Raw genomic sequence first — 21687 nt, 5'->3', positions numbered from 1 at the left:
ATTGTCAATTAAATCCTTAAAGCTAAGAATCCTTTTATAAGCTAAATTCTTATTTCCCAAATAATATATTCCCAAAATATAATAACTCCTAAGTACAAATTTTCTATATTGTGATAAAACTGTTTTTGTCTAAGAAAACCACTCTTCCGTTGTATCTTGTCAAAAAGACTTTTCAATGGTCTAAGTGCCTTAAGGAAGTTTCATTCAATAAACCAGAAGCCTACATTCTCTCCATAACAAGTCATTGCTTGTATTTCTGCCCCACCTTAATCACTGTTTCGCCTGAAAAGCACGGTGACTTTGGAGTCAGACAAACCTAGGTCCCCACTACTATACACTCGCTAGGTGTATCTTTGTGCAGGTTAGTAACTTTAATAACCTCAGTCCACTCATCTTCCCCCAAATGGAGATAACAATATCTGCTTTATAAAGTTGTGAAAATAATTAAATGAGATAATATTAATGGACCCATATCTTGGCTCACAGTAGAGATTCAGTGACTAATAACTATTGTTATTCACATGCTACAGTGAAAATCTCACCCATATTATTATTTGGTTTATTTATTTTATTCTGACTTAAGGCATTCAGCAATTAAATTAAGTTCGTAACACCAGGTTTCGTAGCGATAGGCCATGCGGATTTGGGCTACGTTTGTCCTCCGGATATCATTTCCGAAAGGGCCTTCCTCAAGGTAATTGTTACCCAGAAACCTTGCTTTCTCCTATAAGAGAAAAAGAAGCAGAATTATTTTTGTCTCTTTTTACCCTGATACAGACAATAATTACATCCTCCACAAAGATTCCTTCCTTATGTTAGCCACTGGCAAAAAGAAGAAAACGAGCTATTAAAAGTGCCTCGATGTGCATGGTCTGCTGAGAAGTCAAGTGCATTTTACTTCCCTTGCTCAAAAGGGAGATAGAATAACTCTTTCTAGCCCCTGTTCGTAGTAACTGCATGTGATTTGTGGGGTAATTTTTCTACATGTTTCCCCAGATCCTAAATTCAGAAGGGCAACCAGCCAAGGACAGGTCTACCTCATGAGAAATCCCACATTGCAGAACACTGTTCCTTGCCACTTCACACATGTCACAGGTACTCAGCTTGAAGACTTGTGCAGCAATGGCGTATTCTTCCATTAGGGGCTCCTTCGGTTATGTATTTAAATGAGGCAAAAAGAAAGAAGAAAGGAAAAGGAATACATTAAAAGAACATGCATCTTGCACAGAAAGAACAGTCAAACAGCTTGGTTTAGCTTTAAAATTCTGGGTGGGAAACAACAGCCCAGCAAAATGTACTCGTAGCGCTTAAGGTTCCGCTCATGTACCTTAGTGAAGTGAAATTGCATCGGGTCGTCTGTAGACAGGGAGATCATGAGGCCTTTCTGGAGGAAATCTAGAAAAGGATTTTTGGCATATTCTAGAAATAAGCTGTTGTTACTTAAGGGCGACATAGCGATGGGAATCTGGGCTAAGTAAAACAAGTACTGTAACACAGGACTCTGAAAAGGAAAAGTGAAAAAAATTATTTAAGGGTGTTGAAAAGGGCTAGAAACTAGAAATGTCAAAAACCCGTGGTCTCCCTCAAGTTTTGGCTTTCAACAAAATTATCACCCGTTCCTTAAATCTCTTAGTAAAGAATAATAGTTTTTGAATGTAAACACTTGTTAGAATAAAATCATTTGAGATCACTAATTTTCAGAAGCATTGAGTCCAACCAAATTTTTTGAGTTTTAACTGCCTAAATTAGATGGTCTGTCTCCAGCAAAACACTTCACCTAGAAACATTTTTTTTTCTCTATAAGAATGTTCTGACTCTTACAAGAGGCATTTAGAACATGCTATAACAAGAAATCTGGCAAAAACTCACTTAAAGTAAGCCAGGCCTGTCTGTAATTATCTTTTGTCAGAATTCTAAAATAGAAATCAGGTGGTTTGCATTAACTCATCACTGCCACTAACTAGCTAGGCAATCTTGAGCAAGTCCCCTTCTTTTTCCCGGCCCCTGTAAAATGAACCGCACTAAATTATCTCAAAAATCTTTTTTTTATTCTACTTTAACTTGATGGTAGTGTTGATAATGACTTGTGACAGAATGACAAGAAGGAGAAAAAATATTCCCTCGCTCCAATAAAAAAAAAAGTCAATATTGAGAAGAGAGACTTCAACTCACCTTTTTTAAATTCAGGCCATGAGAAATATTATCCGCGGTCATGAATGCCGTCAAGAGATGGGTGAGCGCTCCAGCTTCCCCACAGTGAGGTCGGAACAGAAACGTATTCATGCCTCGTTCCCTAGGGAAATGTAACTGCTATAGGAGTCGCAGGTAACAGACTAGGACCTGGCAACAGTTCTGGGTATAGAGTGATTCACAAGAAAATTTGGTAGAAAAACTAACTGTCCGGAAGGGTGTCAATATGTGGCATCCAAAGGAGTCAGCAAAACTGGCAATTCCACATAATCTTAATTCTTCGTAAATGCAGACTTTTGAAAAAGAAGCATGAGGGTACAGAGGAAAGTCAAGATTTGATTACCTGAATAGAAACATCTTTGGTTTCATCAGGAAATTCACCTGTATCATCATGTCATTTCGCCTACTCACATTTTAGGTGGGGAATATTTCCAGAAAATCCTATAATGCTATTCCTCACCCAGATATGTCAGGAAGGGTAAAATGTGTAGAGTTTTATAATAAATTGCACTGTGAGTCAAGGGAAGGAAATTTCTGATTTGGGCTAATCGGAAGCACCCCAGCAACGAGGCAGGACCTCGCCACCTAGAGTGCCCGTGTATGAGGAAAGAGATGTGTCAAACAGACTGTCCTGGCTCCCGTTCTCGTTTACTTACTTTCTCAGGCTGTTGAGCACCGTGATGTTTGCATACATGTAATAGGCATAGTAAGTGTAAGATGGATTACTTTCCATTGTCCACTCATGGGGCTTGGGGCTCTTGGAGGAGAACATGTGGCCACTGTGTTTGGACTCGTCGTCCACACTGTCGAAGCCGGAAATCTGTCAAGAGAAGCGAGCCATGCAATGGGTTCAATCTGACTGCAGGGTCCCAGTCCTCAGACCAAGTTTCGGCTCCCAAAGGCAAGGACCAAACATCAGAGATAAGTGCCAAGGATTAATCACGGCCAGGTGAGAGGGGTGGTTCACATGCATCAAGACGAAGGCCACCGGGGTCATGCTTACACGCTTGAGGAAGATGCTGAGGTCTGGGTGAGCCTGGGGGTTGACGGTGGCCTCAAATATTGGCATGAAAATATTCTCCAGCATCTTTCCAAAGTGTGGAAGGAAATTCTTAGATCGGAACACATCACTAGAGGCAAGAATGAAGAGAATTTCAGAGGACAGGAAGATTTTTTAGGACCAATGGCCCCAGTACGAGGGAACCAGAGGACCAAATGCCATGTTCAGGAAAAGACCTAGTGTGTCCATCCTGGGTCCACTAATGTTAATGTTCCATTAACATTAACTAATTTAACTCTCATAACAACTCAGTAAGTTAGGTATCACTATTACTCCATTTTAAAGATGATGAAACTAAGACACAGAGAGGTCATATAACTTACCAAAGGTTACGCCGCTAGTAAGAGACTGACTGAGCCAGGATTCAAGCACAGCCAGTCTGGCCCAAATCCACACTTCAAACCACCATACCTAGTGCCTCTCTGCCTTAATGATATCAGACAGGAAGTACCACCCCTGTCAAAAACTTACATTTTGGGCTGAAGAGACAGGATAAAAGTCTTGCACCACCACAGGGCACACAGAACGTGGAGGTAGGTGGCCAGAAAATACATAAACACTTATATAAGAGATCAATGACACTGAATATCCCTGAGGGTGATGAGTAATTAATTAGCAGGTGGTGGTACCATTGATAAATACTCATTGATTGTGGAGCACTTGCAGTTGAGACATTTCCAGACAGTGGTGGAGGTTCCGATACAAGAGAGCTACATTCCAGTACAGATGAAAATGGAAAAGCATGAACTTGACATGGCGAAAGCGGGAGAAAGAAAATGTGTAGTAAGATTTACATAGGTCTTATCCTAGCTAAGTTTTCATCATTTCCAAATATCTGCATGAAGTCCTATATTTTAAAAAACGGAAATAAAAAACCTTCTGGTTAGAACACCTCTGTCTATGGTCAAGAATGCTGAAGCCAGAGTGAGCAAAACCAGGCACCCGGGACCCAGGACTGCGTCCTATTCAACAAAGCTTATTTCTGTCTAGATGTGCTGCGAATTCCTTGTTGGCGTGGAGGAGGTGAGGCAGGTGGGATTGAGGGCAGGTTTCTGACGGGCAGGGACGTACTAGATCCTGGGGATCTGGATCATCCACGTCATGTTGGGGCAGTGGATGCGGTTGCGGACGAACCAGGTGGAGAGTTTTCTCCACTCGTCAGGACTGCGGCCATAGATGGACAGGCGGGGCTCAGCGTGCTGGTACTTGGCCTCCACCAGGTCTGTACCCACCTCCTGCAAAGTGAAGAGAGGAGTCCAAAGCCAGGAATTCCCACAAGTAAATCAGGGATCTGAACCTGTGGGGTCTGGGCATGGGAGATGGGTACTGAGAAGAAGGGAGGGAAAGCGAAAGGAAGTGGGTGGGGAAATGATCGAGGGTAAGCTCTAAGAGAACAGAGTGGAGGGGGGTCTAGTGGGAATAAAAGACTGACAGGACATAATAGAGTGTAGGGAGTGAAAAATGTCAGACCAAGGATGATGAGCTATCCAAGGCGCCTGCAAAAGAAATTCAGCTTTTCCTATGCCCTCTACCTCCCCAAACACACGTCTCCCAACTCCATACGTCACTCCTGCTTCCTAGTGCCCGGGAGTCTTGAAGATGAGGGTGAATTCCAATCCCAACTCCTCCTGAACTTACAACTTCCAAAGCCTGAAAGAGCTGGGTTCTTAATCACTCTCAAATCCACCCCCTTAGCTATGCTAGGAATAGAGGTCTTAAGATCATTACAGTGGACATATTAGAATTTCTTATATCATTTGTGTAGTGCTTGGCCCCAAGGAAAGCACCTGCTTCCTTCCTTCCTTCCTTCCTTTTTCCTTCGTTCCTTCCTTCCTTCCTTCCTTCCTTCCTTCCTTCTTTCCTTCCTTCCTTCCTTCCTTCCTTCTTTTCCCTCTCTCTCTCCTTTCCTCCCTCCCTCGCTTCCTTCTGTCTTCTCCCTTTTTTCCCACCCCCTCTGCCTCCACCTCCGCAAGAACCAGGCCAGCTACCATAGATCTGATTGCTTCCTCCTCACCTTGATGATAGTGGCAAAATATTCCCCATCGATGTAATTGTCCGTCTTCAGGTAGAGGTCCCGTAGCTCACTTGCTCCTACAGGATTATATTTGTCATTGAACTTATCGAAACGCTGGAAGGTCTGGCGGCCCTGAATCAGGAAACAGGAACAAAAGTGTATCATTCCCAGAGCTGCCTGGATGCAGAGAGCTGGAGAATGGCCACGAGGAACAGGGGTCTGGTAGCATGGGAGGGTGTTGGCCTCCAAGACTGGAGTCCAGGACAATTGACAAATGAGTGAACCTCGAAGTTGTCTGCGGGTGCTATCAGTCAGCACAGTGAGCCAGCATGATTAAGAGGGTTCTGAGAAGGGAGAGTTCGTAGGAGAAAGACATGTGGGGTTCCAAGTGTTACAGTGAAACTGGCATTATCTTTTCAACCTACAGCATGAACATCCAGAGAATCAACGGTCAGGTCGTAGGGATGCATTTTTAACTTAGCGAAAAGTTCCTTTAGGGTCAGATTTTTCTCCTTGGTGCCATAGACCACTCTGTCAGCGTCAATTTGATAAGATTTCTTAATAAAGCGCAGAAGATGTTTCTGGTTCATGCAAGCAGCTGCATGGATATGGGTGTCCACCTGTGTGTACATTCAGAGAAAGAAAAACCGACATCAGCTTTAGTTATGCTGCTCCGTTAGAGGCTCTGGTGCCTGCAAATCCCACTGTGGCAGGAGAGAGAAGGGCTGTGACCTGACGGATGGTGGAGAAGGTCCAGAAAACAAAGAAACAAACACACACACAGCACCTTTTCGTATCCTTGTAAGGATGTGACAGCTTAGGCTAAACGCAATAATAATGACTGCTTCTCTTGGTTATCAGTATTTACAATTTACTTTCCACATTTGACCCACGTGAAATCCCTAGGAATCATTCTCTACCCGAGACACAACTGGAAGTGAAGCAGTGACCACAGCTTTCAGCCCCCAAGAGCGAAAGGATTGAAATTCTGAAGCCATGGCACAATGATGGCATGTATGAGTTAGATATTTTTATAATTACAATTTTGTCAGCTGAAGTTTCGATAGATTATTTGCCCAAAGTGATACAAGAGGTCGAGCCAAGATTTGGTCTCGAATCTCTGCTCATGTCTTTCCCATTCTCACGTCCCTGCAGCCGCTTAAACGGTCAGAACACATCTCGGAAGTGTTTCCGGCTGATGAGTTTTCCACGATCATTAGCTCATTCGATATTAACAATCCTCTTGTGAGCTAGAGCAAGCAGATATATTTCCCAATTTCACAAATGAGGAAATGGAAACAGAAATATTAAATCACTTCCCCAACATCTTACAGTTGGGAAGGAGAACAAAACACTAGCATGAAGATCTTTCAAATCCTAGAAGAGTGTTTTTTAAGGTTTTATTTGTTTTCGATATTTTTGTTGTCGATGATGATTATAATTTTTATGGCAAGAATGTGGTAAACCTTTTTATATGGAAAACAATAGACATGGCATTTTAATGTTTTTTACGTAATCTATCTGCTTTCACTAAATTCCAGTGAGCCTGCAGAAATCTTACATTACTCAGAAAAACAGGATCATTCTTGTCCTGCTGAAGAAGTACGAATTCGGTTCCCGTTTTTGCCTGGGAACGGCGACCTCCGAGACGTGTGACATGCTCACCTTCCTGCAGTTATAAAAATCCCGGTGGGGGTTGTTCTTCAGCTCCTTTAACTCGTCCATCTCATTGAGCATTTCGTGAACCTGGAACTTGGAGGAGAGGAACTTCAGGCGCCGGTGGGCATAGGTCTTACTGTGAAAAAGTAAATCACACAATTCTAAAAAATTCCAGACATTTAAGGAAAACAGTCACAATTTCAAAACTATCAGGACCTTCAACACCTTTAGGAAACCATGATTGGAACAAACAATTTGTTTTACTCTGTGGTTAATCTCACTTGAAAAGGATTGGGCTCCAAGGGCTTAATCTTCTCATCGAGGTTGGACATAATGATGACAGAGGACGTGGGAAGGAATTTAAAAGTCAGAGGAGACAGTGCTGTGGCTTTGGGCTCGAATCCTGGCTCAGCCAGCTGTGTGACTTTGGGCAAATTACCTAACTCATCAAAGTTTCGGCATATAAAACTGGAATGATAAAAATACCCACTTCATAGAAGGATTGTGAAGAGTAGAAGAAATAAGGTACATGGAGGGTATATCATAGCGTTTGAACACAGTAAGCACTTAATAAATAAATACTTATTCTTACACTCAGCAGTAGAAGTAGGAGTTTGGGTCTCGCTAAACACTTACACAGGCCCTTGGGCGATTAAAGCAAGTAAAAAATTCATATCGTCTAAGAAGGTATCCAGATTGGGGTAATGAAGCGGCTTGGGCTCATCTTTGCTGGCTGCTGCTTCATTGGGATAGACGTAAACTACACCATCCTTCATTCTGAGGTGATAACCCAGGTTTTCCGGGAGGTCATCTGTTCGGAAGGGGTCTTCTCCCTTCTTCACAGGAGGGGTAAAGACTTTTTCAATAAAACACAGAATAATATATCAGCACACAAGATGAATGACCACATAAAAATAATCGAAATATGAAATATTATAAAATCCCATTCATTTGGAATCCCGTATGTCATTAACTGTTATTATCCAGAGCTAAGCTAAAGTTTATTTTTACATTATTTTTCAAAGGTGACTGAATTAGTAGCATAAAATAACTGTAACATTTTGCCTAGTGTAAGAATGATTTTCAAGTTCTTTAGAAGCACTTTTTACATAATCGAACTACGACTTACAAATAATTTTAATTATTTACTAAAGTTGGTTATCAAAGTCTTCCTGTTTATAGTGTTTTATTAGTTTATGAGATAATTATATAGAAATAAAAATAAAACTAAGGTTAAAAGGTAGTGTTTGGATATTTTCCTTATTTAAACCAACCTTCTCTATTAATCTTAATTTAGAGTGGTTATTTTTAATAAACTTAATTTTTAGAGCAGTCTTAGGTTCACAGCAAAATTGATTGCCAAGCACAGAGTTCCCAATATCCCTATCCTGCCCCCCTTCCCACCCCCCCCACAACACACGCGCGCACGGATGCTCACTACACACATTCTCCCATCAGAGTGGTATGTTTGTTACAATTGGTGAACCTACACTGACATCTCATTATCACCCAAAGTCCATAGGTTACCTACGGATTCACTCTTGGTGCTGTACATTTCCGCTAAAGGAATTAGGAATTAGGGATTATGTAGATAAATGTTCCCTTCTTGCCGCTAACAATTTCAACCCGAGAAAGCCAAGAACAACGTCCATGCTGTCACAGCCTGTAAAGCACTCAAACCCTGCACTTTCAACAAATATGTGCCCAAGGCATCAAAAAGTCTCTGCAGGCGACTAAGACAGCTGGAGTGAGGAAAAAAATATAGAAAGAAAACATTTGCACCTTTTCTATTCAAAACTAGGAGATAAGAAAACATGAAATGCAATGTTACTATGTCAAATATCAATTTTCCTTAATCTTGATCTACTAGAGAGATAAAGTATAATTTAGGAGAAACAAAAGCAAGACAAACATCCTAAATGTCAATATTTTAGAAGCTAGGTAAACCAATTTTATGAGTTACCAAACTAGCCATATGTTTAATATTGATTTTAATATTAAAAAGAATGACAGAGAGGAAGTTGTAGGACTGGAAATTTGTAACAATACAAGATTTCGAAAGTTCAAAAATCTTAAATATTTGCCTTCCTTAAAATTCCAACTCTAGAAGTATAATTCTAAAGATACAAAACAATTGCACAGATGTTTATATAGACGTTTATTATAGCCTTATTGTAAATCAATTGTTAAAAGTCAGAAATCTAAATGCCTAAAAGTAGGAAAAAGTTGAATGAACTATGATACAGTTACACAATCGAAATCTGTGAAATTATTAAAATTTGATTATTTAAATATCTGTACTTGAGTTTATATAAGGCAGAAAGTAGAAAGTGAGATATATAAATAAAGGAGTATGGAAAGTCAAAACATGTACTTTTATCCAGAGGTCAGAGGAAGGCAGGAAATGATAGTATTTGGGCTGCATCTCGAAAGATGAGGTTGGATATGGACGTTGGAGACATGGTGAAAAAGTGGAGGGAGGGGGAGCGGGCGCAGGGAACAGCACCGCCCAGGGGCACGGAAACGCTGGACTAAAGGAAGAACCGGAAGTGCTCCAGCCAGAACGGAAGAGAGGAGACAAGTTTATAAATAGGTTGAGCGTGCAATTCAAAAAATAAATAAATAAAATGGAGTGAGGAGGCCAGATGGTAGGCTAAAGACGGAACTTAGCTTTGTAGGTAATGGGTAGCAATTAAAGGCTTTTGTCAGAAGAAGGATGTGCTCAGGTCTGTGTTTTGATAACTGGCACCAAAGTGAGGATGAACTGAAAGGGAGTGAAATTAGAATTTAGCAGAGCAGTTAGAACGCTATGGCAATAATTTGGACAAAGATAAGTAATAGGCTTAAATTAGAGTTTGGGGAATGGTGCAGAGAGAAGAAGTTTTAAGAAATATTGTACAAACTTGAACCGAGTGACTGGACATATGAGCAGAAGAAAGAATGGAACCAAAGATGACTATGATATTTTTAGACTGGCTTACTTATAATCTAGGGGCATATTTAATATTTAGCAGTTAAACCTAAATATACATTCCATGCATTATGGAAGAAAATTATTTACCTGGATAAAAGTTTTCATTTGCTACCCATGCCTCATTCTCAATGTTTCTCAAGTACTTGGAAGGGGTTTTAGGGAACCTCTGAAATGACTTCTGCATGTATTTCTCCCGTATACACAGTGCCCGATACAGACCTTTGCAAACCACTTCAAAATCTTCAACTGTAACCTGCCAAGAAAATTTCAGGGTATCAGAATCACTCCTGTGAAGATCTGAGAAGTGGGTGAAGTTGCCTTTGGCACTTCCCTGATCTCCTGGGTGTCACAGCCCAAGCTGGGCCTCGCCTGCCTGCCCATGGGGTTGCTTCCTCCTCAACTTGGGCCTTGAGCCCCTCCCTAGGAGCAGGTCCTGACGTTTTTCTCGCTCTTCCATTTCTACTCAAACTTACCTGTTGTAAGGGTGTTTCCTTACCGTCCTGTGTTTGGTTTTGTCTTTTGCTAGATGGGAGTGATTATCTAGCATATATGATGAGAAGAACCCGTTCTCACATGAAAAATCCTTCCTTCCTTCCAGGTAACATACAGACATTTTAAGTATGGGTGTTTAAAGACAGTATCTCAACTGAAAGATGTGACTCTAATTTGAGAATTCAAGCCACTTGCTGGTCAGCGAGGGAAATCCTTGGGGATGAATAAGGTGTCACATATCCCTCAACCCCTGGCATGCATGCACGGCCTTCTGTAGCTATAGATGGATCAGAATGTTATCCTGTGAGAAGTCATTCTTTTGGATGATTTTAAAGAGAACTTTATCTGTGACTAGAGTAAAATTGTCTTAGAACTGCTGGAAATTTCCTTGACCGATCTGTTTCCCCTTCCCCATCCCCGACCCCTGGCAGGGCCTGGTATGCCCAAGTAGTCACAACTTGAAATCATTGTACGCTCATCATCATTAGGTTGAGCTGGGATCAACCTAAGCTTGTTACCAATGGTCTGTGGTCCAGATATTGATCCTAATAGGTTGAACTCTTTTTAAAGACCTGCTGACCTTGACCAAGAGAGTCTAGCACAGGTGCTAGGTCTGTGGGGCTGCTTGTTCTCTTGTCACCTAATGGGCCACCAGCCTATAAGCTCTTCAAGACAAGAGCTGAATCTTATTCACCTTCTAGTCCTCAGCACTCAGCACATAGTGCCTAGCACAGAGTAGGGGCTCAATAAGGACCAACTAAATCGAATCAATTGTCATCAGGGATTAGCGGTCTTGAGAATTTAGCTCTGATTCCCCTTTACCCCTCTGTCCAATTAACAGGGTGAAGACTCATGTGGGTATACACGTGGACCACATGGTGCTGCCCAGCATCTCAGCTACATTCAGCCAACAGGCACAGCAACATACTCGTTCTCAAAGTCTCCAGGCCACGGTTTCCGGTGCCCTGCAGCTTGCACAGGGCCAGCCGTGTCTCACTGACTCCTCTGAACCTTGCCCTTCCTTGCATCTTCTTCCTTTGAATTCCTGTTTTCATTTCTACCAAGCACATAGGTATCAAGTTTGTCTCCTAATTGTTCTGTGTCTTTGAATTCCAGAGTTCTCCAAACTTTATTTTCCATGTCACTATTAAACATTCTATTTTAGTATTTAGCGTCTAAAACCTTCCTGCCATTTGCAGAGCACCCATGTTATTGTACAGAAAATGAATCAATAAGAATAGTGTTGATTTCATTGCTCGGTCACTTTTAAATATCTTAGGGCTAACCCTAAATGGGTCAGTTACATGAGAAGGGGGCTTAGGACCGATCATTAAAACTATATTTGGAGCATAGACTGATGGCTAAACAGCAGTTTCACTGATATGATGCTGATTCTGCAAGTCCATGTGGCACAGATTTATTAACTGACCAACTGTTCTGGATAGAACAAGCAAGTCAAGTTGTTTATGACCTTAGTTTACTGTTCCCGTGGCATCCTAGAGTCTCTTCCAAGCAATACTCTACTGTGTAAGCATTTGTAATAAAACTGGAGAGGACAGTTGGTCAAAGAAAAAATAGCCCCGAATATTCTAACCTCTCTCAGTGGGATGAAGAAAGCAAGGCAGAAATATAAGCCATGGCACATTGGTGTTGAAATGCAGGAATGAAGTATAACAAAGAACAGGTGAGCTAACACCTTCCTGAAAAGGAAGTGGAGGAAGGTAAGAAGCTGAAACAATCAGGCTGTCTTCCCAGCAGCTACATCTCAGCGGGGAGGAACAAGGGAGTGACTCACCCCAGAGGCATAATCACCAGTGATCTGTACTCTCTGGAAATCAGGCACGGTCTGGTAAGTTGGAGATGAAGAAATGTATTCATCAATGTGGGACATTTTGGTGGAAGATGTTTCACTTTGTGGAATGGACAAATTAACAGTCTTTCGTCCGAAGAAACGCCTTTTCCTGGGTTTGAAATTTAAAAAAATGAAAGGGTGTATCTTGCTCTTCATTGGGAGTTTCATTGATATTTCACTATACAATTGATATTTCACTATACAATTTCAAGGACAAAAAGTAAAAATTAAAATGTGGACTGAGTGTCAAAACAGGATCCAACCATTTGGAGGAGATATCCCATGACAGTGTTCCCTTCTTCCCGGTGTACCTTGGACAATGGGCCTAAGGGAACATACTAGAAAGCGTTCAGCATGACATTGTTCCTCACAGGTGTCTACTCCTAGCAGAGTAGGCAGTTTAGTACTGCCATAAGCAAGCACAGGCTGTGTCAGTTACTATGTGTGTCATTTTGTGCATACTCCTTAAATTGTGACCTGTCTCCCCATTTGAAAAAAAAAAATGGTGTAATAATGCTTTCCTTATAGGATTTCTGTGAAATTTAATGTATATAAAATGCCTAGCACAATATCTGGAACTTATAAGTTGCTTAATATTACTTCCTCCAATCAAGTATTTGTTGAGTTTCTACTTTGACTTGAGCCTTGTAATGGGTCCAATGGGGGTGCCCACAAAGGTGGATTGTTGCTCTCTCCTTAAAGACATAAAACCCAAGAGAAGGACAGCAGGGTGGTCTCTTCCTCCATGAAACGGGAGCGAGAGAGTGGGGGGTGCCATGAGGAGGGGTTCCAGGTAAGTGATCAATATAGATCTGAGGACTAAATTGTGGCAGATAGTGAGTACTAGAGTAGTTCAAATAAAGGGAAATGAGCAGACATGGTGGAGGGGGATTGGGCGGGCCATGGGGCGGGTACAGGAATTACGCATCGTAGGCATAGGACGGCAGGGGTTGAGGGCAGAAGTGCAGGGCTGTGTCCCTGGGGCCTGAAGGAGGACAGACTGGCCAGAGGGCAGGATCCATATTGAATATCACAACGCTAAGGCTGGCTGAGGATGGAGTCTGCAGATGAAGCCCTCGAGCTCCAGTCTCTGTACCCACCGTGCATAGGTTGTGTGTGTGCACAGCAGCCATCAGCCCACTTGGGTTTGGAACAATTGCATAGTGGCTCCTGCTCTCACTTGGGTGGACAGGGAGGCTTCAACTAAGGGGAGATGTGGATGAGGGTAGGAGGGTCACTGCTTTCTTCTTCAGTATTGTTCACTAGCCCTAGTATATACAGTCAGATGGGGGCAGGAGTTTTTAATGCCGGCAGAGTTCTTCCTCCCAGAGGAACCATCATCCAGACAGACTGAACCTCTGCCCTGACATTTCCCCTTCCTTGTGTCCCCCTGTACTAAGCATCCCCTACCACGCCACTTACCTCCTGCCTTCCGAGGTGGACCGAGCCTCCATCTGGAATATGTGTGCTTGCATCTCGAGATGAGAAATCGGACAGATCTCATCCACATCAAAGGGGGAAATCTCCTGACGGCCTCCTTCATCTTTGACTTCAGAGGCAAACACTTTTTCAGCGAAGCTCCGCATTGCATCATCAATTTCTAAAAGAGGTGTTCATGTGTTAGTCTTCGAGTCCTCTCCCAGAAGTCAACGAGCGTTTCTGCTCTGTGCGAGGCACAGCTCTAAGGACTGCCCTGGGCCCATGGCTGCCCTGGTCTCCCACCGGTGACCCAGAGACACGATGGGGGCAATACCTGCTCTCTCTAGTGGGTTTGTGGGGGTAGCTTGGAAACCTGTTCTCAGAAACACGGGTCAGATTTTTACAGCGCATTTCAGGACGGTCCTAAAGATGAGACTGGGCTCTTGCAGGACTAGTGTTTAATGTGATATCACTTGTTTCTGACAGGTGATTTCATAGTAACCATGCAACATAGTTCTTCCTATTAGGCTGGTTGACTTTTTCTGATGGTTTTGAAGAAGTGCATAGGGTTGTTTTTTGGAAGAAAAACTCTATCATCTTCCGAAAGAGAATCAGCCTAAGTTGTTTTTTAAAAAATAAATATGTACTTTAGGTTCTTTCTTCCTCACAGGATAGGTAATTGTGTTTCTCTCACAACACCACCACCTCATTTTCCTCCTCGAATTCTGACAACTTGGGGATATGCTGCTGGTAGTGTGGGGGAGAGGGCCACTAAAAATGAACTATCTAGTACTGGAAGTCCTGTTTCTGTGGACACGTGGCCTTCCATAATGAACGACCCTTGAAAAGCCACTTTTACTTTTACAAGCTTTCATTTTTCCATTCTTAAAATGGGTGGAAAGGGGACCTTTAGCTTAGCAACGAACAACCTCAAGACTCTCAGGATACAAGAAAACCAGTTTCATCAGATAGGGTGGTGATAGCCATCAAATATCTGCTTCTTCTGTCAAGTTCAACTGTGTTTTCCAGACGCTCAGTGGTTTCCATCTGAAGAGTCATAACCTCTAATACTTCTGAAAGTCTCTCGGCATTTCCAGAAAAGGGCAGAGAGCAAATAATGAAAATGGCAAACAGCTAATTATTTGGAGCGACAGAAGACAGAAACATTCTTCGCATGATGACAAAGCAAACTGCATGCAGCGAAAAAGACACCCCCACACACGCTCTCGCTCCCATCAATGTCTATGCAGATCTCCAAAATGCCACATTTTCAGTTCTGACTTAAGTACGTGTGATGTGTTCAAGTCCGTTCTGCACTCACCGGCTCCTTCGCCTTCCTCTGTTTCAGTTCCTTATCTGTGAAGTGAGACTTCTGATGCCTACCCAACCCCGCTCACGAGGCTGCCCTGACATGAAGTGAGATAATGTCCGTGGAAATGCTTTAAGAAAAATAAAGCACCAGATTAAACTGAATGTTTAATTTGGTAGCCTCGGTCAGACAGATATTTGGTATTTGGGGTTAGTTTGGGGCCATTAAGGAAATGATAAATGGTAAGACTTAGTATAGTCTGAAGCACACATTGGGAAGATAGTAATTGATTCATAACTTCACCAACACTAATAGTCAGTCAGCCAGGTTTCAAAACCTGGCTTGTCGCAGCTGAATAACAGAAAAGCCCACGATGCTGGCTGAACTTTACACATCTATTTCTCTTATTAAACTCAAGCTCTTCCTGAAACTGAAAAGCATCTTTGGATGCTATGAGCAGTTCTTTGGCAAGCACCATGATCCATAAAGGAACAATTAAAATGCTAAGTAGGTACATCTGATGGCCCGAGAATGCCTCCCCACCCGATCCCCGGGAATTGTATCATTCTTCCCTGAGCATCACAAGCGAGCACGTGCGCCTCAAGGATAAATGGCAAGTAGAAGTCAGAAGAGGGTTCATGCACCATGACGGGCAGATGGAAACAGGCCAGTTGGTTATGATGATGACAGTGACGATGACGATGACGCTGCAACTAGCTTGTCATGCTGGGTCTGTGGCAACGCTGCTGGAGGCCTCAGGAACTGCAGTATGGAAGTGGATACCCAGGAGCCGAATCCTACTTGCTTGGACTCTGGCTCTTCCATCGATTACCTGGGACTGCACACACTTATTCGTTTCATGTTTTTAAACGTTATTGTTTTTTTACTAAGGTTATATCTCCCTAAGCCACTACAGATAGCTGAAAAGTAGAAACTCTCAAGAAGTAGTTTACATGATGGCCAAAAATTACACGGTAGATATTTCCTCCCAGTCATTTTGATTTCATGTAACCGCAGCTGAAATTTGACTTGTAATTCAAAAGCTCTGCCTTTCAAAAATACTTCGGGGAGTGGTGGCGATTATGGAAAGGAAAGAGTGAAACCGGTATTTCAGAAGATGAGCAGATAAGATTTGGTGACAACCTGGATGCACAGAGAAAAGGACAGATGATGCCCTCGGGGTTGCATAGATAATTGCCGAGTTCTTTTTTGAGCACATCAGGTTTGAGAGAAGGGAGCATCTGAGGGGAAACGCCTTGAAGTTAGTGCATCTACATTTAGAGAATAGGCAGAGGGCAGAAACAACAAGCAGAGTGGGCGAAGCGGAAAGAAAGCGTCTGTGACAGCTGGGCGGCCTTGGGCGAACCACTAATCACTAGGAGCCTTGGTATTCATCGTGGTACAAGGGGGTGTTAATAATAATAATGCCAACTTCAGAGAATTGTTATAAAGATTAAACAGGAAAGACTTTAAAAACGACACAGTCCTATCTAGAAGTTGGGGGTTATTATTATTAACGCAGGAAGTGCAAGACTCTTGAGAAAAGGAATACCATGCTTGCTGCTTCCCCCAACAGACCCAGAGAAGCATGCTTATTTCTCAGCAGTGCTTTATTAATGGGTAGGAAAGACAGGTTGTAAGCCTTTCATCTTCCCCATCTCATCTCATAAAAGAATCCAGAGGCAGACCTATTTGTCAGCTAAAGGACAAGTCCAGTTTGAGATGGAGGGAAATGTATGTTTGAAGTTATAGTTTTATCTAAAATGAATTTTTATCTGGTCACAAAATTTTACCACGATTTTTTTTTGTTGTTTTTGCATTGGAATTGAGGGTTTGCTAAGGCAAGATTCAATAGATTCCCCCCAGCTAATCTAAAAAAGATTATTTTATTTCAAAATAGCAGTGAATGCCTCTTGAGATTCTTTTTAAAAAATGGATTTTTTTTTTTTTTTTTTTTGAGTCCGGAAAATCCATGAGTTCATTCACAATGCTGTGGGATATCTATGGTCATTTTTAAGCTGTGTTTGGCTTTCAATGGTATCATTTAATAAACACTGCTGAAAAATACCCACATTTTTGAATTAAGGAATAATATCTTTTTAAAATCGATACTTTGGCAAATGGCAGGGAAAATGGTCCAAAATACTCACGTTTTTCTTCAGCTGTATGAAGTAAAATAAAACAAGATGAAATATATGAACAACTTTCAGAGATCACAGTGGCTGTTAATCAGTGCTTTGGAATAGAAATATGTAGATTGGTACAAGAAAGGGGTGTGTGAAATGTGTAATTACACCTCATTTTTCCATTTATCTGCAATTTGCTGCCATTAGAAAGCCCTGGGAATATAGTTGTTATACATCTCATTTTCTTTTTCTTTCTAATATGTCTCTTTGAATTTATGTCCATAATCTTAAAGAGGTACTTTTTTTATAAAATGTGACTTTAAAAAACTCTTATACGATGGTTAGAAACTCTTCTATGAAGCTGGAAGCTGGCAAACTAAAACGGTGCATTTGGTAAACAGTTGAGTAATGCCTACCAGCCATTTCTGAGAATCTATTTTACTGAAATAATCCTTACACACAGAAAAAGAATTAGGTGCAAATATTATACCCATATCATATTTATATTTACAAAAAAAACTATAAAGGACCTAAGGGATTAGTTAAGAAACTTAGAATATTATACAGCCATTTAAAATGATGTTTAGGAAGAGTCTGGAGTACTTTGGTAAATGATTATGTTATAATGTTAAGCAAAAAAAAAAAAAAAAAAAGGCAGGATATAAAGTGACATGTATAATCACAGTTGTGTTTTTAAAAGATTTGTTTTTAATTTGCAAAGAAAATAGATCAAAAAGAAACACATTAACATGTTAAAAGTGGTATCTTTGGACGATGGGACTGTGGGTTATTTGTTGTTGTTCCTACTTTCCTGAATTTCCCAGTTTCTCTAAATGAGTGTTTATTACTTTCATGTTTCAGTGCAATTTCTCTTTTTTTATTTCATATGAAGCATGTTATTACCTTTACAATGAAAAAGACTTATAACTTATTATTATTATTTTAAAAATCACTCTGTGTACAAACCTGGTTTGTGAACCATCAGAATACACGAACGAATTGGGTTAATATTTCCGTCATACTCATGATTTTCAGCTAATGCTACAGCTAAAGACATAGGCTAGGATCCTTCTCAGACGTGTAGCAGCACAGGTTTGCACAGACTAGCAGAATAGATATTAAATATCTTACCTATTTTTCTACTGGGATCATCAAAACTGTGACCGCAGGATATAGTTTTTAAAAATTGCCTCCCTCCCAAAACTGAAAATAAAAACTATTTGAAAACCTTGTCTTGCCTCCTCCTGCAATGTACGATTAAAGAAACTATAAATCCTAAAGAAAGGATTACCAGAGCTGACGTGATAGTCAAAGGAATGGTTGCCTGTTAAAAGTTGTGTTCTCCAAACACTTTCGCACACCTACCTGAAAGTTTCAACAGAGGCATTGTTGCTGGTTCCTTGATTCTAGGGTAGCACAGTAGAAGGGAAGAGAGAGAAGACTGGGTTTAACTGACACTCTAAAACACCCTGACATTCGTTTTATTTATTTATTTTTTTTGCTTTGCCCCTGTAATCTGACCCTTCCCTGCTAAATGGAGAGAAATGAGCTTTAGACCTATTTATAGCTTTAGGCAATTGATAGTGAAAGACAGGTGAAGCCTTCAGTCTTTACTCTGGGACTTTAGGAAAGATATCTGTGGTAGACTAGCAATTGCATTTCAATACTCCCTAAGTCTTCCTACAGATTGAATTATCTTCGAGTATGGCTTTCTTCTATGACTCAACCAGTGATGATCATTTTCTACCCTAGTGAAATACAGTGGAGTTTTCCAGGCTTCTGGAAAGCCAAGGTCCTCAGGATTTCACTCATGAGAACAGCTTTCTATGATTGGCGAATATGCTGGTATGTTTGTCAAGCTCACACACATATACACACACACATACACACACACATTTTCATGAGAAATATCCCAGAATTAGCAGAAATTCACTGATGAATCTACTTAACAAATTAAGTAGTAAATTTACTTCAAATATTATAGAAAATCAGCTGCCATCTAGGATGCTGTTACCCCCACTCTACAAAGAATAACGTGTTCACAGTATATAAATCCCTTTGCAAACATTATCTACTTGATCCTAATTACAACCCCGTAAGGCAATTAGTACCTTATTCCAAATTAGTACTGCTTCCCAAATGAGAAAACTGGAGCTCTGAGAAGTGAAGTGTCTTGCCCAAAGTCATTCTGCTTATAAATGGCAAGGCTCTTTGGACCAAAATATCGTGGTTTTTCAGCAATGACACCGAGTCTTAGTTATGGCTAAATATGTGATGATTACTATTAGGTAAAGAAAGACTCAACAGAATTTATGAATTGTAACAGCTTATATTAAAGACAGCAGCATCAGGTTGGAGCTTCAGATACAGCCATTTAACATGATGTTTAGGAAGAACATGAATAGAATTATGGGCATAGACTGAATGATCTTTTTACTATTAACTGTTTCCTATTGAAAATTGCCACAAGATCCTTTGTTGGAAAAAACTGAATATTTGACTGTTTGGCTTTCTGGTCATCATCTCCTTTGACCCAACAGTAACAGAACACGTTACTGAACCTAAAAATACCTCATTCCTTTCCAACTCCTTTCTGTGACATTGACACCTGGATTTCCCAATGGTATTTACAAATCGGTATATCCAAACCAACAAATTTCCTCCCAAACCTGCTTCTCCTTCAAGGACTCTTCTCTTTATATGTTACCCTCCAGTTCTCCCATCCCCTTTGTGGCAGATGCCCTAGTTTCTTCTCAAGTCATTTTCCTAACAGTATAGAGGCTCCTCAAAAAATTAAGACTAGGACTAATATGTGATCCAGCAATACCTCTTCTCGTCCACACGTGGAAACAACCTAAGTGTCCACTGACAGATGATTGGATAAAGAAGAGGTAGTGCATAAATATATACACAATGGAATACTACTCAGCCATGAAAAATGAAATGTTGCCATTTGCAACAACATGGATGGATCTTGAGAGTGAAATAATACAGACGGAAAGGGACACAAGTCATATGATTTCACTCATATACAGGATATAAGACAAAAAGTAACAAACTAACAAAACAAACTCACAGATATAGACAACAGAATGGTGGTTACCAGAGGGGAAGGGGGTTGTGGGGGAGGACAAAGTGGGTAAAGGGGATTAAATACATGGTAACAGAAGGATTTCGGTCATGAGGACAGCTTTCTGTGGTTGGCGAATATGCTGGTATGTTCATGAGGCTACACACACACACACACACACACACACACACACACACACAGTGAGCATGCAGTAGAGTACACAGATATTTATGGTACACCTAAAAATTATATGTTATTATCCAATGTTACTGCAACACATTTAATTTTCAAAAGTCAAAGTCGTTGACAGAAATGAGTTTTGAAGAGTCTCTTTTCTCACCTCTGTGGCCACACCGTTGGAGACATTTCAGAGGATTCAGGTGAGTAGAGGCGGCGTGATAGCTGCGAGCTGAAGCGTGGATGGGAGGTGAGGAAGTGGAGACACATCTTTGTCAGTGATGTTGTCAGACAGTAGGAGAAAAAACAGAATGAGGGCACTAGGGTCAAGGGAGCACATTTATAGAATTCTAGTGGCAGGAAAAACTATATAAAGGATAACAGACGTATAAAGAGAGTAGAAACTAAGGACGGAACAAGTTTCCAGTGGAAGTAAGACCCAGCTGGAGGAGGAACCTTGGGGAGAGGAGAGGACTCTTTTCTGAGCCTGGACTGGAAGAGGGACGAAGAAAGCAGACAGAGACACTTTGAGACGTGCAGTAGTTTGGGGGATATTCGAGCCTGTATTATTTCTGATTCACTGAGTAAAAGAATTAAAACATACACAGTTATTAGCATGTAGAGAGGTCCAGTCGAAAGTTGGTAGATATAAGTAATGGGGAAAAGTACAGAACAAATTTTAAGTATTTACCATCATATTAAAAATAAAAAGATCTTAAGAGACTATTGTCGTTTGGAGAATTCCACCTGATGCAGATTAGAAAAATATGACTGATTATACAATGAAGAGTTTCTACACTGTAAATATTCCAATATATAGTATTTTTTAAAAATCAAGTTTATTTTTGTTTTTCCATAAAATCTGAAGTGTATTTGATTATAAAAAACAATCAGTTTCCTGATAATCGTCAATGTTTAGTATATGGGAAAATAGACACTCATATGTGGTCAGTAGAAGTTTTAAGATTTTAGCCTTTTGACAATATATTTATCAAAAACCTTAAAAATATGCATATCCATTAATACAATTTCATTTTTATGATTTTATCTTAAGGAAATTATTATGAAGTACTCAAAGATGTATTTCAAGACTATTAATTATAGCCAAACCATTATAAGAAACAAAAAGTAGGAACAACCAACATGTGAGCAATACAAGATTGATTAAAGTATGGCACAACCGTAATACAAAATACTATTAGTCATTAACGTGATGACATAGATGAATATATATTAACATAAAAACACTAACAATTTTTTTATTAAGTGAAAAACCACATTGCAATGATGTATAAATTATATAATCTTATTTTGCAAAAAGAAAAAGGGCATTTAATTTATATAT

At 40.6% G+C, this 21687-nt stretch overlaps 1 protein-coding gene across 2 annotated transcripts; it reads right to left on the bottom strand.

The window, feature by feature from the left end:
- Window positions 1-556: 556 nt before the first annotated feature.
- On the bottom strand, window positions 557-18629 carry AMPD1 (adenosine monophosphate deaminase 1). 2 transcript variants are annotated; one of them, XM_011366716.1, is made up of 16 exons: window positions 18461-18560; window positions 17120-17131; window positions 13664-13841; window positions 12185-12350; window positions 9985-10150; window positions 7560-7779; window positions 6930-7059; window positions 5690-5884; window positions 5265-5396; window positions 4322-4485; window positions 3194-3320; window positions 2847-3010; window positions 2173-2293; window positions 1328-1501; window positions 1038-1148; window positions 557-724 (listed from the first exon to the last, which is right to left on the bottom strand). In XM_011366716.1, the coding sequence occupies exons 1-16, from the start codon at window positions 18480-18482 to the stop codon at window positions 569-571; spliced, it is 2238 nt and encodes a 745-aa protein (XP_011365018.1). In that variant the 5' UTR covers window positions 18483-18560; the 3' UTR covers window positions 557-568. The 2 variants fall into 2 exon arrangements, with proteins under 2 accessions (XP_011365018.1, XP_011365027.1); XM_011366725.1 differs by lacking the exon at window positions 17120-17131 and having other exon boundaries at window positions 18461-18629.
- Window positions 18630-21687: the final 3058 nt, after the last annotated feature.

This window comes from Pteropus vampyrus, unplaced genomic scaffold (genome assembly GCF_000151845.1).
Source record: "Pteropus vampyrus isolate Shadow unplaced genomic scaffold, Pvam_2.0 Scaffold6, whole genome shotgun sequence".
In the NCBI taxonomy this organism is placed as follows: Eukaryota; Metazoa; Chordata; class Mammalia; order Chiroptera; family Pteropodidae; genus Pteropus; species Pteropus vampyrus.
The sequence above is the reverse complement of the archived record's forward strand: the minus strand, read 5'-3'. Positions and strand labels throughout refer to the sequence as shown.